General features: G+C 41.0%; 2 protein-coding genes across 4 annotated transcripts in view; one reads left to right on the forward strand and one right to left on the reverse strand.

The window, feature by feature from the left end:
• The window catches only part of HBP1 (HMG-box transcription factor 1), a 34,509-nt gene extending 30,678 nt beyond the window's left edge, over positions 1-3,831 (forward strand). For all 3 annotated transcript variants that reach the window (XM_004462931.4, XM_058297157.2, XM_071215212.1), the window contains exons 10-11: positions 910-1,051; positions 2,405-3,831. In XM_004462931.4, coding sequence (XP_004462988.1) covers positions 910-1,051; positions 2,405-2,422 — 160 coding nt within the window. In that variant the 3' untranslated portion in view covers positions 2,423-3,831. The remainder of the gene's footprint in view (positions 1-909; positions 1,052-2,404) is intronic.
• The window catches only part of COG5 (component of oligomeric golgi complex 5), a 488,722-nt gene continuing 473,270 nt past the window's right edge, over positions 3,824-19,275 (reverse strand). The window contains exons 20-22 of the mRNA XM_058296542.1: positions 10,188-10,314; positions 9,612-9,691; positions 3,824-4,642 (exon numbers count right to left, since the gene is read on the reverse strand). Coding sequence (XP_058152525.1) covers positions 4,528-4,642; positions 9,612-9,691; positions 10,188-10,314 — 322 coding nt within the window. The 3' untranslated portion in view covers positions 3,824-4,527. The remainder of the gene's footprint in view (positions 4,643-9,611; positions 9,692-10,187; positions 10,315-19,275) is intronic.

Raw genomic sequence — 19,275 nt, forward strand, 5'->3', positions numbered from 1 at the left:
AAATTATAAATATTCATTCCAGAGCAGATTATAATCTATAGTGTTGCCCACATTTAATTTTACCTTACATGAAGTTATATAATAAACTTGATTTCCAAATGTCAAATTTTTCATATTCTTACTTTGAAAGATTGGAATGGGTGTGTGTATGTGAATATTTCATATTGATTTGTTTAAGTGGTAAATGTGTGAACCAATTATATATTGTACCTTTAACAAAATCTATAAAGTTTCATTTATAAATAGAAATAGATTCAAATTTCTATCATCGTGTATCTTATCAGTTTGACTACTTCTTACCCTTTGAGTTTATCCAATTTTCCTAAGTAATAAGTGTGAATATTGCCTCAGGTTTACTTGTTATTATCTCAGGAGATAAACAGGTTGTGTATAGTTAATGCCATCACATTTTCACTGTATTTTCTTAAATAAAAAAGGACTCTCATAACTATTTGGGTACAGGCACAAACAGAAAAAATGGTTTTTAATATAAGTTGAATATACTGCTGATACTGAACATTGTCTACATTTATACCTTAATCTTTAAAACCAATACGTCAGGATAGAGACTGGTAATTTAAACCTTTTATTTGAAATAACTTGTTTTTTAATCTAAGCTTTGAAGAACATAATTTCAGATGTATCCTCGCTGTTTTCAGTGTCCTCTGACAATTGGAAATATTGGCACTATGCCTGGAGGTTTTAACCATGGAGATTATGATGAACAGACCATATGTTTGGGGATTTTACTAGAAACGACTATTATAGCCTTGACCTTTTCCTTTCCTTATGTTGGACCAGAGTTTTGTCTTTTTTAACACTACATTTCTTCCTGAAGTAGCAGCACTTGACCTAAGTTTTATGGAAAAAATTCTTGGATTCAAAATTGTGTAAATATTTATTTTACAGAGCCATAAGTGTGATCCTTGGTGACAGGTGGAAGAAAATGAAGAATGAAGAGAGAAGGATGTACACACTAGAAGCAAAGGCTTTGGCTGAAGAACAAAAACGTTTAAATCCTGACTGTTGGAAGAGGAAAAGAACCAATTCAGTACGTTTCAACAAGTAGTTGCTTAAACTCATTCTTGACTTATCCCCATAGCCGAACTGGCTTGTGAGAGCACTTGTTTTAACCTTTACAAGGTTGTGTTAATGCTATTTCACAGCACTTTTATACTTCAAAACCTAATAATGTTTTTACATTGTTTAAGGAAGGATGCCTGTCTTGATGTTAAGTGCCATTTAATTTCTTAGCATGGAAAGTAGAAGTCTGAGGCAAACTTGAGGAGAATGTTTGTCCTAAACATTGAGGTGGAAAAATAATTTTGGAATGTAGTATTTCTAGCCGAATTGAAAGACAGGCATTGTTAAACCATTAATATCATAGAATATTTCCCTAACTTTTGGTGGTATGACTGAACAGCCTTTGTTTCCTTAATTGATGAAGGGACTAAGGAAGGTGGAGGTGTGGGGGTACATTACTCTGTATGAGGATTTCTCCATTTGCACAGAATTTCTAGATTAAAAGTGTCAGGCAGAATTGGAAAGGCCTGTGATGGGTGGTAAGCAAGTTTGCACCATAATAGTGCTGTCTTGGATAGTCTTGGTTCCCGCAACTTTTCCATTGCTAGAACAGCATCTTTTACATTAATCTTGTTTAGATTAATTACAAGAAAGTTTCACACGATCGAACAGAAGGGGTCAATTTGATTTATTAAAAAAATGTAAGGAAAACATTTGTATTTTGCAGTAGAAAGGCTGGCCAAGGATGTTTTCAATTCATTGTGTATTTATGCCTGTTTGTCTGTACAGTATTAAACAGGTCATATTTGTTAAAAATTTTCAAGACTTTATTTTTTAAAAGTATTTAGTACTGGGAGCAGATGTGGCTCAAGCAGTTGAGCTCCCACCTACCCCATGGGAGGTCCTGGGTTTGGTTCCTGGTGCCTCCTTTTAAAACAAACAAAAAACAACTCAGAGATGCTGATGTGGCTCAGTGGTTGAGTGCCAGCTTCCCACATACAGTCCCCAGCCCCTGGTACCTCAAAAAAAAAAAAAAAAAAAGAAACAAATAGTATTCAGTATTAAGATTCTAGTAGTTGAAGGTGGCTGAACTGAGTTTCGGAAGTTTTATTAATTTAAATTGAAATCCATGTGGTAGGACTTTGCCTACATCTCCTTTCTTTTCTGTTTATCCTAGTTCATCTCTTTTCTCATAATTTGTGTAAATATTTTGGATGCTTGAGTCATCAGATATTAGCAAACTTTTAAAATCACCACTTCTCAGAAGTTTTTTAAAATAGTAAATTTACAAGTATTATCTTACATATCTTCGCTTTCATATAAAGAATTACTTTGTATTGATTGGTAAACATTCATTGAGTCTATAATTTTATTTCCACAGGGCTCACAACAACATTAAACCAGGATACTTATGTTCTTAAGTCTATATTTGCATATACATTGACTTGATGGAAAAGACTTAAGAAGATCAAGGTCTCACCATTTGTCCTGAATTCGTGTGACCATAAAATACCGATAGCATTGAGTCTTGAAATGATTTAATGAGTGAGGATTTGCTTTCTCCATTAGAGCATTAAGTAAGCTAATACTATCAACATTGTAAACCAAATTGCCTTATTTTTCTTCCAAACTTCATATATGTCTATCAGGTAATATAGGCTTGAAAATTGATATCCTGTGGTGCTAAAGTACAGTAGAAAGAGAAGTGTATACATGTTTTATTTTAAATTGTACAAAAGGGGAATTTAAAAATATGTAACTGCTGTTTATACATTGGCTCCTTACTGCTTATTAATCTGTATGTACACATGATGGAATGAAGCAGAAGCTGGGAGTTGGCCTTTCCTTGAGCAGCCACCACCTGGTCCAGCATCTGTGCCAAACATGGGAGCTCCTAGTCTGGCCAGTGCCATGAGGCTGCCAGAACATGTGGCAGGTGGACGTTGTCTGTGTCTTAGCGTGTAACAGCCACCTGCTGCACTTAATAAACATGCTGAGTTTGTGCGCTAGGTGGCAGCACACATCCATTATTTGCAGTGGAGAGCTAGCCAGGCCAAGGCCAAGTTAGTTAATAGCATTGGGACATAGTCACTGTAATGGTGCTATTAACAGTCAACACCATTGTATTTTTAAACTTCGTGTCCTATATCTCCTCAGCCACATATCGTAAATATCTTATTTTGTCATCATATCTTTATGGTGGGGGCAGACTTTGCACTTACTGCAGTGCAATACTTGCACTTTACTTTTTCCTCCAGCTGTCTAAAATTAGAGCAAATACATTGGCAATACAACTGCTTTTGCTCTGAGCTACAATCATGGCCTTTCATATGTTACTTACCAAGTGGTGTTTCTGGTTAGGAATCACAGCTGTAAAACTGATTTCAGTTCATTACACTTCTTCATGATGTTGCCCCTAAATTTTGCACACTATATTCTTGTATATTATTTCAAATAAAATGACAAAAAAAAGTTTTCTTTGACTCTTGCTGAATGATCTTTGATGTAACTTTGTATATGGGTTGTCAGAATAACAGGTTCCAAGGTGGAAAATACAAGGCAAATTCCTAATACTCAGAAGACTTTTTAGTTTTAAAATTAGGAGGTTGCTGATGGGATTTAAAAACATTAATTAAAAATAAAAATGTTAACAGGGCAAGGGCAATACAAAAATAAGGACCTAGATTATATTTATTTAAAAAATCTTTGTTGAGTAAATGTTTTTACTTTTAACTTGACATCTTTGTTTTATAAGGTTAAACAACCCCAAAGTCTGCTTTTAATAAAATGATGCACAGTGTAAAGAAAGCCTTGTTTTATTTAAAGATACAGTATGACATATTTAAACAAGAACATTAAAACAATTAACCCTATATGACAGCTCTGATATCCAACCAGTGTGCCCAAATTTTGTTGCACAATGAAATCCTCTGGGGTTTTTAAAAGAATAATGCTGGCCTGGTTCCCATCCCTAGATATTCTAGTTTAATTATATAGGTTGCCACTTGGGCAGCAGGATTTTCAAAGTTTAATTTATAGCCAAATTTGGGGACCACTTGTCCATATGCTTATTTAAGAAAGTAGGTCAGGGGAAGCAGGGTACCTATTATATAACTTAAGCAATTGGGATAGCTTTTTAAGTTATTACATAACTTAAACAATCAGGATAGCTTTGTATGGCAGGGGGCATACTCATGGTATGAAAGAAAAACTCTTATCTAGACTTGTAGGAAAATCTGAAAGATAGGGAAAAAAGAGTTGGATGGCTTTCTGGAAAAACGAGGCCTATGGAGTTTGCAAGTTGTGAGGATGAATCTGTTTTGATACTTTATGCTACTCAAGGTAGAAGTGCTAAAGAGGTAATAGGGAAGGATTAATAGGAAATAGAGAAAAATCAATTAGGTTCTTAAAATAGTGGATAGTAGTGTCTTTTAGAGCATATTTAGTTTAAATGCCAATCTTGAATGGGTTAGTGCAAAATGGAGATTAACAAATATTTCACAGTTACTGAAGAGCAGACATAGCTTTTTGAAGCAGCTGAACCATTATAGGATAAACTGGTGCAAATTCTTTGCCTTCTCTACTTCTTACTGATTGAACGTAATCTTCCAGAGCTCCCCTGAAAATAAAAAGGAAAACAATGTCAAAAAGTTAAATCAAACAGAGTACTAACATATAAGAATTAGCTAAGTCCATTTCTTGGACTGCCATGCCAGTTCCACAAGCCAAGTGACCTACAGTCTTCAAACTTTTATTGGTAGTGTTGAGATGGAGAATATGGAAAACGATAAACATCTTTCAGACTGCACTATACTTAGTGATGTAATCATATAGTCGGAGGCTCTGGCCTTTACGTGTTCAGTTTCCCTTTCTCCTCCCATATTAGGGGCGTGTGAAGCTGCACTGCATCTTGTTGCTCTTCACAGAACTCAAAAGGGGGAGCCCTGCACCATAGAAAGGCATATTTAGGTGTGCTGGAGGGTTGGGGCCTTTGGCAAGTGGAGTAACACCAGCAGGGGTGTTTTACTGATATTTGAAGGGATATGAACAACCCACAACTAGAATAAAGTTCTCATAGGCTCTTAATTCTTGGCAAATGATACGATGAGGGGAGGAATCAGTCTGTTTAGTCAAGGGTATGTTTTACCAGTGGGCTATTTATGACTTCAGTGTTTTCATGAATTAGATCGGGGGCCAGCAAACTACACAGGCCAAATCCAGCCCTATGCCTATATTTGTAAAGAAAGTTTTATTGGATAGTGATGCACCTTTTCATTCATATAGTTAAGTTGAATAGCTGAGACAGAGACCATATGCAAAGCATAAGATACTTACTATCTGGCCCTTTACAGAAAAAATTTGCCAATCCCTGATCTAGACGATCTGCTTAAGTGTGAGATCGTGTTTAGGTGAAGCTAAAAAGAATGTTAAAAAACTATTTGATTGTTGGTCTAGTTAAATCCCAGGCATACCAGATTTTTGTTGTAATCATACTTTTAAAATTTCACTTTGAAATTAAAGCATTTCTATGAAGATATGTTAATAGTGTTACTTAGCTCTCATATACCTAGTCTTGAGTTCCATCTAATATGTAATTCTTAGTTGATACTTTTGCTCCGAAACACTGACAGTGATCTTTGGTTGGGTTTGTTCATTACTTTTAACTGTAGGGAATAATTTAATAAATAAAAGTACCCCACCCACTAAGCTAGTAAAGTCTGTGAATATTTCTGAGATCATAAAGGTATTCTTCTACTCAAAAAGACTAAGGAAAAGCATTGGAGAAAAGGGCCACAAGAAGAGTTGCTGCTCCATCGCAAAATGGAAATAAATGGGTTTGTGGACCGATCCAGCCACTTCTGCAGAGCTTGAGAAATCTTTACATCAAAAACTCCCTTCAAGATTGAGTGATGAAAAAAGTAAGGGTGGACTATAACCACAGACTAAGCAGATTTATTATTGTAGTTACTATCGTGTGTTAAAAGAGTAACTTGTAACTTTGATATATAAAAAATTGAAAAAAACCCACCTCTTTAGCTTTACTGAAAACAGTCAAAACTTAAAGATCCTCAGGTATTACCCCTTGTCACCTCTATACCTGAGGGCCCATACATCCAGAGCACCTGCCTGGTAGGGGCTGAAAGTACAATTATTCCCCACTTTCCCACTTGGCCTGTGAGTCAGTAATTACTCTTTTTTTTTTTTTTTTTTTTTTTTAAAGTGCCTAGTAGTACACATACGTGTTCTAGTAGGATATCTGGTGTCAAAAGGAAACAGGAGGGCGGGAAACGGACTTTGGCCCAGTGGTTAGGGCGTCTGTCTACCACATGGGAGGTCCGCGGTTCAAGCCCTGGGCCTCCTTGACCCATGTGGAGCTGGCCCATGCGCAGTGCTGATGCGCGCAAGGAGTGGCGTGCCACACAGGGGTGTCCCCCGCGTAGGGGAGCCCCACGTGCAAGGAGTGCACCCATAAGGAGTGCCGCCCAGCACGAAGGAGGGAGCAGCCTGCCGAGGAATGGCGCCGCCCACACTTCCCGTGCTGCTGACGACAACAGAAGCGGACAAAGAAACAAGACGCAGCAAATAGACACCAAGAACAGACAACCAGGGGAGGGGGGGAAATTAAATAAATAAATAAATAAATAAATAAATCTTTAAAAAAAAAAAAAAAAAAAAAGGAAACAGGAGGGAAGTGGACTTGGCCCAGTGGTTAGGGAGTTCGTCTACCACATGGGAGGTCCCGTCTACCACATGGGAGGTCCGCGGTTCAAACCCTGGGCCTCCTTGATCCATGTGCAGCTGGCCCTTGTGCAGTGGTGATACACGCCAAGGAGTGCCCTGCCATGCAGGGGTGTCCCTGCGTAGGGGAGCCCCACGTACAAGGAGTACACCCGTAAGGAGAGCCGCCCAGTGTGAAAGAAAGTGCAGCCTAACCAAGAATGGCACCGCACACACAGAGAGCTGACACAACACGATGACGCAAGAAAAAGAAACACAGATTCTCAGTGTCACAGATAAGGATAGAAGCAGTCACAGAAGAACACACAGTGAATGGACACAGAGCAGACAATGGGGGGGGAGAGAGGGGAGAGAAATAAAAATCTTTAAAAAAAACAAAAACAGGGCAGAAGAGAGCTTATTCTTTGCCATTTATTCAGCAGCAGTAGTTACGCTGTCCTCAATTTGCTCTAGTTTATGACAGCCTCAAGTATTATGCTAGGAGGAATAGAAAGAATATAAACAAGTTTTGTTCCCAAAGCTAAAACAAGTGTACTGGCATTTAAAGGGCAATACTCACATGGCTAAACTGTGGCCCCAGAGTTTTAGAACCTCTCAAGGAGGGCTCAATTTTGTGCTCAGGGCATGTAAGGCTCTGACATCAGCCATGTGTGGAATGATGGGAAGGTCTTAATTTAAAAGGCCTGAAAATGTTTCTAAGCATAATTTTCAGTTGCTAAAATACAGGTTTAGCAACAGCATTGCTCATGAACTCACCTGGAGACATTTTAAAAGGGAAGCAAAAGAACATATATTTGTGATATGCCCATGGCATGACCACTGTGAACTCATTCCAACTTACTGAGAAGACAAAAGGAACCCTGTTAAAGTAACAATCCTTTTCTATAACCAATTATATTGTAGCTGAGTCAATCTTTGGGACTCGGGAAAAATTCACACAGATATTGCAAATCCCTGAGATAGCCACAGGTATAGATTCCTGAATCCATATCCAAAGCCTTTTCTAAGGGCAGTGTTAGCCAGTTGCATTAACTGATGGGAGGCTTGCCTGAGAACTTTTCTCATTCCTTGGTCAGATGCTCATAGCTCAGAAAAGTGTAACAGGTAAGTGAGGAAGAAGTGTGGAGGCTTGGGCTGACCTACTATTTCCCACACAGGCAGTGGAGGGATCAGTGCCTCACCCAAACTTTGGGTACCAAACCCAAGAGCCTTAGGACACCCCTGGAAGCTGATGGGCCATTGTTCCCTAATGATGTTTTATAGCTTCTTTAGTTGTTTTTCACCTGACAACTATAACATGTCCTCTCTGGCAGTGCAACTCCACCTTGGATACACAGTGCACAGTGGAACTGCCTGAGAAGCTATAAGAAATCCTGATGCCACGTCCCCACCTAGGATTTCTGAAGCAGTTAGTCTGTGGTGTGGCCTGGGCACCAGATTTTTTCAAAGCCTGAGTAAACGAGTCTCACGTGCGAAAAGAGTTGAGAACCACCTCCCTACATTAGTCCCATTCTGGCTTTGGGGAACCCAACTCATTACTTGCACTTAGGTTCAAAGGCTTGTTTGATGCTATGGTTCCCAGACCAGCAGGGATCAGGATCCCCCAGAAGACCTGAGAATGGCTTCAAGAGATTGTTAAGAGGAATATCTGACTGGAACTGAAAAATGAGGGTAACAGAGATGCTGGGTGATAATTTCAAGGTTTTCTACTTTGGCTGTTTAGGTGATGGGGATAGTCTAACCAAGACAGGGAGTGTAGGAGAATAAGGCTTCAGAGGAAAGATAATTTATTCTGAATATTTTGGGTTTAAGGATTCTGTGGGACATTTCACTCGCAACAAATGATAGCAAGTTTGCTGACCTGAGACCTACACAATCAATCAAAGTGGGCCACAGACCTGGGAATCATTTGTACAGAAGAGGTTACTAGAGTCATGGATCTGTAGGAGCTCACCTGGGACCAAAGTACAGACAAAATAAGAAGGGAAAAGAGCCAGGAGCAAACTGTGGGAAATGATAACATTTAAAGAGTGGTTGGAGAAGTCAATTCGGGAAACAAGACTGAGAACAGAAACAAATGACCATGGTATCATGGAAGCTCCAAGAGGGCAGGACACATCTAGGTTTACTTTGTATTCTCAGTTTCTAGTACAGGGTCTGGCACATAGTGAGCACTCAATAAAAATATTTCCAATTAGTCAGTCGATGAGGAGTTTTCAAGAAGAGAACAGTGGTCAACTCTACCTAAGGCTGCACAGCAATAAGGTTAAGAATTGAAATGTTTGGATTTGGTGGCTAAGAGGTCCCTGGTGATTCTGGTGAGAGCAATTTCAAAGAGTATTGATGTAAAAGGGATCCTTAGTAGGCCATATATAATAAAGCATCCTGCCCTGGGCATGCTTGGTGAGAGTGTGTGTTTGTGTGTTTAAGGCACATAAGCTCTAAGTGGCTGCTGAGTTGCCCTTTTTTAATGCTAATACCTGTGTCACATTTGGATATTTTTAAAAGTTCACTCACAGCTCTGCTCTACCAATTCAATGGCACCAACACAAGAAAGTGGACTTAAGGCAAGGAAGCTTTTCATAGCTGAGGCTGATTTTCAAAACTAAATCTGCATAGCTGTTAGGGTTGTATCAGGTGTGGGATAACACAAGGGTGGTGGAAAGACTGGGTAAGGAAGGACATGGAACGAAAAAGTTGTTGTGATCAAGAGTTGCAAGCAGAGGCTCCTGCACTGTTTGTGCCTATGAAGCGAAGGGGCCTGGCCACTCAAGGATGTGACCACATGTACCTTCCCACCTTCCCTGGGCTTCCAGCACAGGCAGTGCCATTGGAACACAAGGCTTTACCTGATGAGAAGGAGCCTGTCCTTTTCAGATGGATGGTCATCCAGCCACTGGGAAAAGCGTGCATGGGACCACTCTGCTCTCTGCAACATTGAAACACAAACAGAAAATAAGTGCAAAGGCATTCTGCAGTAAATGGCAATAAATGATGGCTTGAAAAGCACTCTCGAGGATTCCCAAGGTGAAATTACCCCCAAACACCTGCCAAAGGGCAGCATGCAGAGGTGGCAAGGCCCGTGGTACACCTCTCTGACCACTATGGCGCCATCTGGATTTACCGATTGATGGTGATTCAGCAAAGGAAATGGGGTCTCCACCCCAAAAAAACCTTTATGGACATAACTTACTTGTGTCATTATTATTTAAGGGACTAATTATGGATTCATTAGGTAATTTCTTTTGCTGCTGAGAAAGAAGGTGCTGGGCAATGGGAGTTTTCTTTTTCTAATCTCCATTCACTGCCAGAAATAGAAATTCATGACTAAATAAGACAAAGGAAGCCCAAGAACATTCAGTGGGGCTCATTATACACAAAGTTAATGAAAACCTCACAAGAGGGTTCTGACTTTGCTTTATTACCTGGAAAGGGGATTTCAACTCAGCTGGTGCTCTTGTGAACAAAAACTGAATTATGACACTGAACGGAATAATGTCTCCCAGTGCTGGACTTTTGGCCACATGTTCACTTGTCTGGAAGAGTAGCGGTCTGGAAATAGAAAGAGCAGAAGTTATTTCATGTTGTTAAATATTGAAAGCAGTTATTTGGAGGAAGAATCATTTTCCTTGAGTGACAGCATTTCTCACAGACTGGCTAACAAAGGACCATCCCATTTCTTAACTTGATGCCTCACCCCCGCCCCCACTGCCATTCAGCCCAGGGACATACATGCCTGCTCGCACACAGGTCCACACTCCTTGGGTTAATCTATCCTCAGTTAATACTTCCATGACCCCTACCCAGCTTTTTGGGGTCTGACTTTACTTCAAGATGACTCAGCAAAATCTCTTAGAGTTCATTTGACCAATAGGCTAAAACCAAAGACATCACAAAGTAAAGCTTTCAAGTAGTTATACACTAAGAAATTTATCTTAACATTTTTAACCTTCATTTTAAATAGAATCCTTTTTTGAGCTATCATCTAATATGGGTAAACACAAACATGTTTCCATAACTTTGCGAAAGGACAATGATATATCCTTCTAAATTCAAAATTTTTACTTAGTTGAATATTTCATCATAGATTTATGCCAGCTCCTTCTTAATACACTACATGCCTGGGTTTTACCAGCCACAATTTTACAGGAGGAACATGCAGGCCAATCTACTCCATTATCAATCAAATACTATCTTGTGCAAAAGGCTGGAAAGAAAAAATTTAAAACTGTTTGAAACTTTTATTGACCTCACCTTGACCTTGGGCTTACATGGACAAGAAAAGATCAAGCTGTCCAGGCTGAACTGCAAGAGTTAAGATGGCAGCAACATCTCTTGACAGATCAAAAAAGAATTTGGAACCATGTAAAACAGCACAGAATCCTGGGGACTTTCTTCACCTATCTTAATTACTCAAATCTACAAAGAAGCCTGCTTAGGAGTCAGGAGTGCGCGCAACAGACAGCTGGTTCTTAATGGATCTGGAATATTGTTAGAAAGAATATCTTCATATTAACTAATTTATAAACTCTACCTCTTGGAGGCAATTTTAAAATTTCAATTGTTTTATCAAATAATTTATTCTATAATTTATATTCTGTGGTTACTAGGGGAAATTTTCAGTTCATTTATGCTATCTATTACCAAAAAGTCACAAAGCACCAAACCAGGCATCCCAATGGAAAACGAAGATGGTCTTCCTATGGCCACGGTGAGAATGTGGTAACACCTGCCTTAAGAATTTTTAAGGCCCACATCATCTCACAGTGTTCCATGATGCAGACGCTTTCGACAACTAGTCCTGAAAACAAGGTATGAAAATGTGGCTGAAGCAAATTTTGGTTTTGTCTGCAGGACCCACAGTAAGTTCTGTGTGTGGAGATGACATTATCTTCATCTGGGTGAAAGCCCCTTGTTTTAGTGTTTTTTAATTTTCTTTCAAACAAGTCTATGAATTAGGTACTAATTTTACAAATGGGTAACTAGAGGCATAGAGAGAGTAAAAGCTATAAAAGCGGGGTTTCAAACACAGGCAGCCTGGCTCCAGAGTCTGGACTCTTAATTCTGCTATGCAGAATTAAGAATTTAGGAATTTCACCCAGAGCAACTGCCCTGGTTTTAGAACAGACAAGACTTATTCACAGTCAGAAACAAAGATTATCAGCCCTCCAGACTCCTGGAGAAAGTACAATTTCAAACCCTTGACTCCTAAAGAAAAATCTGAGAAAATGAATGACAATGGGGCATTATTTGAGGGCCATGCAATTATTAACTCTTTAGGTACTCTAAATTCTCTCTTTGGGTCTAAGATCTCCAGTCACCTACATACCTGTACCATATTATCGAAGTCTCTCTTAGAATTATCTTCACCTGGTGTGACCTTTTAAGTTTCAGTGGTGTAATGAATGGAGCTGTCTTAAAAGGGCTCTGGAGGCTGACTCCACCTTGGAATATGGGGATGAGGCTGCTCTTAAGCTCAGCCATCCAGAAGACTGGCAGTCTATTTTTCCCGGTAGGGGAAACTGAAACATCTCACAGACCCCAAGTTCCCTAGGTTCCAAGACAACTCCAATAAACGACTAGAACTCCAAATCCAGCTTGTTTGGTGCCAAGCAGTCTGCTTATTGCCCCACTGACAAAGCTGCTCACATGCATGAGCTATGAGAAGAGAAAGCAGCAGAGGGGTCCCTCCACTGGGTACAGGCTCTTGTTGCAGGCCTGCTATGCCCAGGCCCTGAAATGCTGCTCTGAGAGATGACAGGATGGACAGGAGGACTCATGCATTTGGTTCACTTCCAGTTGACTCTGGTCCTGTGAGGTTTCCCTTCCCCAGTAAAGCCTATTTTTTACCCATGCCACAGATATGGTGGCAAGTGTGACCCCTGCTCTCGACACAAGGAGATCGATCCTGATTGGTACTAAGGAGCAGTCATAGGGAACTGTTTACTGCCTCTACTAAAGGAAGGTGATCAAGAATTTTGGTCCATCTCTCTCAGTGCTCCCTATATGAAATCCCATGTACAAGGATTTTAGAATTAAGTGCTAAGAAAAGCTTAACTTTCTCTTAGAAACTGATATAGCTCCTTCCTTCTGATAATGAGAATTATATAGCTGTTCTGTTTCTCTTTTATCTTTAGCTCTGGGAAGTTTAAAGGCCAATTTGAAACATACCTATAGCTATTTAGATTCATGGTTTGAATATTTGTAATTTTCTTTATTTCTTTGAAAATATTCTTGATGTAAACTGCAAATGATACAAGGAAGAAAAGAAGGGAAGAAAGGGAAGGAGGAGAGGGAGGAGTGGGAGGAAGAGGGAGGGAAACGGGACCAGTTGGACATGATGTATGTAACAAGCCACTTCCAGCAACCTGACACACACCGAGGTGCTGCCGGAGATGGTGCAGAAGCCATGCCTGGGAAATACCTCATTTTAAAACCACCCGTCTGTTGGAGCTCTAAGACACAGCAGCTATTTTCTGATAGACAAGGACTCCCATATTGGGCACCAACAGGACTGTCAAAAGAACTATGAGAAGCAACACTGGATTTGATTCTGTTTTATGCATCATTGCCATAATTACCTCTGCACATCAAATGCAGACATTTTATTTCTGATGCTTGTTTTAAAAGCAAAAGGAACACAGCTTGAGGTCTCCCTTCTCCCTGATTCCAGGTAGAAATCAAAACTCTGACAGCTAAAAAATAAACCACCATATAACTCATAAACAAAAAGAAAGTCTTATAACAAAATCAAGGTGTTATAAAGAGCAGCTACCCTCAAATTCAACAATATCATTCTTAAGAGAATTACATTCTAAATCTAGCAGCACTTTCAAGGTTAAACTTTACAGCCAGAGGGTAGTGCTAATTAATCAATTATTAGGTCACATTAAAAAACACTATTTCAAGCAGGGGGCATTTACATTGAAATGACTCATAGCTTTCAGTCCTCATTTAAGGTCAATCACTACACAAGTAGGATGGAAGTCCTGCTGCTTCTGTACCCCCATCTGACATCAGTGGGGGTTGAGATGCACGGAGGCAGCGCCCTCTTCCAAACCACCTGCTGCCAACTCCATTCCTAATCACCTTTTGGTGAGGGGCCCGGGAAGGTGGCAAGACACTGAGTATGGGCACTGAGATCTGAGGTCAGAAACAAGAGGGCTAGAGGAAGGAAACACAATTCAGATCAAAAGATGGGCAGAGACGGACATCCGCACTGCACAGGACTTGAGGAGGGCCTTCTAAAATGGGAAGAGCTATGGTGTAGGAGGCCTGCAGGTAGCAAAGGACTTGATGGAGACTTTCAGGGCGCCCAGTGTGTGGCAGGAGGGGCCATGTGGGTCCCAGAGAAAATGAAGCAGAGACTGCTGATTTGGGGTGAGTCTGGGCTCAAACAGTCAGAAAGGAGGCAGAGGTTTCAGGGAGAGATTCTCCAGGAATAGAGTGCACATCTGATTGATCATCTGGGTGCATGTCTTGGAGGCCAGAAAATAGTGAGATGAAGTCATTTGGCAGCAGGAGACTGCCACCAAAGTGGTGAGTTTAGATTCTCTTTAAAATTTTCTGACATTTTCCTGGATGATACATACAGGCATTCAATTGCTGTTCAAGGGTCAGAGGAAAAACAAAATGGAAACTTCCAGAATAAGACATGGAGCATTGTGGTTTCAAGTGCAGACTTTGAAATCGGGTAAACCTGGGTTTTGACATGCAGCTCTGCAATTCACACACTTTTCAGCTGTGTAACCCTGGCACCCTACCCTAACTGGGAAAATACCAGTAAAACACTTAGCACAGTCTGAACCCATAATAAATTATCAAATAATGGTTGTTAGAAATAGCACAAGCAATAAAAAATTAAATATCCAACCCTTCACGTTTACCTGGGTGATGCTGCTACATTTACCTGGGTACTCCTAGCACTGTCAAAAGAGGTAACAATCAAACCAGATAAACCAGAGACAGTGGCTGCCTTCTGGCTCCAATTCTGAAATCTACAAGTTGGAATTAATAACCCAGAAACCTTGGTGAAATACTTATTTCAGGGGATGGATTAATGGTCCCAGATTCACAAGTGGAAAAAAGGATAGAACATATCTTTGGTTCTGGTGCTAATAGTGCTAAAAACAGAAAATGCAGAGATAGTCTTCTTTAGTTCTACAAAGACTTAGGCATAGAGGGTTGAAATCTCCAGCAGTAGATGATAATCAATACAAATTATAGATGTGGAAAGCTCTCACCTTTCCTATAATTAAAATGAACTGACATAAACACTACGCTCTAGAATTACTGTTTCCTTCTTCCATCACCTCTCATGCTAACAGATCCATCATAACACAGCCCACATCTCCTGACAGCTTTCATTGCTCTTTCATTAAACCTAGGTGGTAATGAAGCTTGCAGCAGAGCAGGATATGGACATAATTCAGAGACAATGATGTCTGCTTAGAAGCGAAGGTAGTGGTGTCTGTTGGTAGGCAGGGATCTGTGTCCCTGAGGTAAAAGGCATGAGGTCCCTTTTCCCTCCTTTACCTCACAAAGACGCATTGCTTTCCGGCCGCTGGCCAGATGCAGTGAAAGGCAACAGCCCTTGCAAGCACCACTTAGGGGATAATGCCATCCTACTGAGAGGTGAACAGTGAAGTGGTCTCAGCAGCTGTGACATGTGTGTCTCTGACACGTGGAAATACAAATCACCCAGGGGCAAATCACTAATGTCAGCAGCTTTCAGAGGCAGCACTCTGTCCTGGGGAAGAAAAGAATCCTGCTGCCAGAGAAGCCCTAATGTAGGCAGTAAAATGTAAATGTACGCAAGAAGCTTTCTGGCTTAATTTAGTAGTCTACTAGTATCACAGTCAAGAAGATAGTACCCTGCAGGGGATGGGGATGGCTGGGGGGTGGGGGATAGAGCACCTGCTAAGGTGCATGGGCCTGTGTGGCAGGGGTGGAGGAGAGAAGCACTCTGGGTCTGCACGGGAGGCTCTCTGATTGGCACTGGCACTCTCTCTTGCAAAAGGGCCTTTGCATTGAGCCCACTGTCCTCTCCTGCAGCCACTGCCTCTAAATTCAGGTGGGGACCCCTCTGGGGCTTACCACCTGTCATGTTTTGGGGGCTCAGCTGCCTGTTTTTGTCTTCCCTCCACTGCTCTCCTATTAGATAACGTTGTAGCATATTTTGTATTACTTTTTAGCTCCTTTGTTATTTTTAAATGGGAAAAACAAAGCCGAGAGAGATTAAAAAACAACATATATTAACATTTCTGACTACAAAAATAACACATGATCAAGGCAGAAGTTAGAAACAGATAGAAAACTCCTGGAAGAAAAATCACTAGCAACACCCCTACAAAAGAAATATCACTAGTGACAATCCTACTACCCAAAGGTAATATTTTGATGTTTGTCCATTCTAGCTTTTCTTCTCCATAAAAAGCACATTATTATTTTAAAAACAGTGAGGATCATATTATGTATACTGATTTGCAGACTGTTGTTTCGTTTAGTGAAGCACTAGGAACTATTTTTCATATTATTAGGCCTTAGCTAATGACATACTTAACTGCATATATTTGATCCTATGAATGTGACCTGTTTTATTTAACCAATCCCCTAATGACCTCCATTCAGTTGGTTTATTGTGATTCTGAACCCCTGGTGAGGAGGCCCGTGAGCGAGAGCCAAGGTCTAATAAGTATGTGACCACCAGATGATGCCTCTTCCTTTTCACAGTGCAGATGGGAACAAATGTGGTGCCTATAATAAGGGTGGGTCCGTCTCCTGCAACTGATCAGAACTACTTTCAGAGAAGAGCTTAGGTCTCTAACAATTCTTTGAAGGTAGGCAAAATGGAGAGGTTGTAATAAGGTTATTAGAATAAAGAGCATTCTGTACTGATTTATGCCTCACTAGGAAGGGATTCATTAGGACCCTCTGCACAGATAAGCTTCCCCAAGTCAAATGACCTGACAACTACAGAGAAGCTGGCTGGGGCTAGGGGTTTTTAGGGCTGAGGCTGTAGCACGTAATAACATCTTTCCTTTTCTGAAAAGATGGGACCTAAAACACTTTTGTAGAGCAGGGCTGGATTAAAACTCCAGAATATACCATGTTTTCATTTTGTTTCTTGATCTACTTAAGCCTGAACACTATAAAAATAGTCTAAATCCCAAACAACAGAGAAAGTGCTAGGATCAAAATCAAGAGGTTTCTGTAGGTTCATTATAGCTGTAGGAATATGCTGGCATATATAAATCTGTTGGGATTTTTCACTTAATTCTAATTACGGAGAATGGTCCATAGCCAAGACACAATTATTTTTATTATATATGTGCCTTAGTGCCTTGAAAGCCAAGCAGACATCTGCAGCAGGAAGCGTAGAGATAAAAGAATCCTAGGAGAGGGAAACGGATGTGGCTCAACCAGTTGGGCTCCTGTCTACAATATAGGAGGTCCAGGGCCTGAGGGCAAGCTGACCCACGTGGCGAGCTGGCCCACGTGCAGTGCTGGCTCATGTGGAAATGTGGCCCAGCACAGGATAGTTGCCCTGCGTGGGAATGCTGCCTCATGGGGGGAAAGCCACCCAGCACAGGAGTGCCAGCCAAAGCGAATGGCTGGCGTAGCAAGATGACACAACAGGAGACACAGAGGAGGGAAGCGGATCTGGCTCAACTGATAAGAGTGTCCGCCTACCATATGGGAGGTTCAGGGTTCAAACCCAGGGCCTTCTGACCTGGATGGTGAGCCCCACACGCAAGGAGTGTGCCCCGTAAAGAGAGCCACCCTGCACGAATAAAAGCACAGCCTGCCCAGGAATGGCGCTGCACATGGAGATGCAACAAAAAGAGACACAGATTCCCAGTGCTGCTGATAAAAATGCAAATGGACACAGAACACACAGCAAATGCACACAGAGAGCAGACAATGGGGGGAGGGAGAGGAAGGGGAGAGAAATAAATAAAAAATAAATCTTTGAAAAAAAAAAAGGAGACAGAGGAGAAAAATACGATGATGTAGCAAAACAGAAGAGCTGAGGTGGTGCAAGAGAGTAATAGCCTGTCTCCCACTCTGGAAGGTCCCAGGGTCGGTTCCCAGAGCCACCTAATGAGAATACAAGCAGACACAGAAGATCACACAGCAAACAGACACAGAAAGCAGACAACAGGGGAATGGGGGGAATAAATAAAAAAATAAATCTTTAAAAAAAAAAAGAATCCTAGGAGAAAAGGATATAAATCTTCACACAACAGTTGCAGAAAGAAAAAACTTCTGTCACATGAATAACTTAAACTTAAGAATTAGAGAAAAATGAGAAACCGCTGGATATGATCTATTAGTGGGTTATGAAACCAACTTAGTGGGTTAAAAATATCAAATGCAATCAAAGAAAAATGTCAGAGAATATCACATGAAATGAGGATAATTGCTGTTTCATGAAACACACATATGGGTGTGTATATGTGTGTGTGTTTCCTTGTATTTGCATGCAACTGTATGCCTTTGCATGCAACTGTATGCCAGATTGTAATACGAAATATCTCCTACTGTGAGTCATGGTCAAAAGTTTGAAACCCATCTAGATTGACCATTGCCTCATAGAAATTAGGTATGAAAATGCAGGATTTAAAAAATCTGTTGATGAATCATGTATTTTTGATTCCATAAATACCTACTACAAGGTGTCAATACCCAAATTTTAAATTCTCCTTTAGAGTCTTCTTCTGATATAAGAATTGGGAGAATTGACAAAAAATTCCTCTCAATTGACTTAAACCGAATTTAGTATAGTCTGAAACCTACCCTTGAAACGTGTTTTCATACTGTGATACAATTTTAAGAGTGCATGGATAAAGGCCAACCTACCTCAGCAAACAGGAACATAAGGACTAATTTTAATACATACAGATGCAGATCACTTAACATGGGACTTGAGACTATTAGAAATAATAGCCTGGGAAGTGGATTTGGCCTAATGGATAGAGCGGTTGCCTACCATATGGAAGGTCTAGGGTTCAAACCTAGGGCCTCCATGGGAAACGGACTTTGGCCCAGTGGTTAGGGCATCCGTCTACCACATGGGAGGCCCGCGGTTCAAGCCCCGGGCCTCCTTGACCCGTGTGGAGCTGGCCCATGCGCAGTGCTGATGCGCGCAAGGAGTGCCGTGCCACGCAAGGGTGTCCCCCGCGTAGGGGAGCCCCACGCGCAAGGAGTGCACCCATGAGGAGAGCCGCCCAGCGCGAAGGAGGGAGCAGCCTGCAGAGGAATGGCGCCGCCCACACTTCCTGTGCCGCTGACGACAACAGAAGCGGACAAAGAAACAAGACGCAGCAAAAAGACACAGAAAACAGACAACCAGGGGAGGGGAGGGGAATTAAATAAATAAAAAATAAATCTTAAAAAAAAACCCAAAAACCTAGGGCCTCCTAACCCATGTGGTGAGCTGGCCCATGGACAGCACTGATGTGCACAAAGAGTGCTGTGTCACGCAGGGGTGTCCCCCGCATAGGGGAGCCC

The sequence above is a fragment of the Dasypus novemcinctus genome, chromosome 5, assembly GCF_030445035.2.
Source record: "Dasypus novemcinctus isolate mDasNov1 chromosome 5, mDasNov1.1.hap2, whole genome shotgun sequence".
Taxonomy (NCBI): Eukaryota; Metazoa; Chordata; class Mammalia; order Cingulata; family Dasypodidae; genus Dasypus; species Dasypus novemcinctus.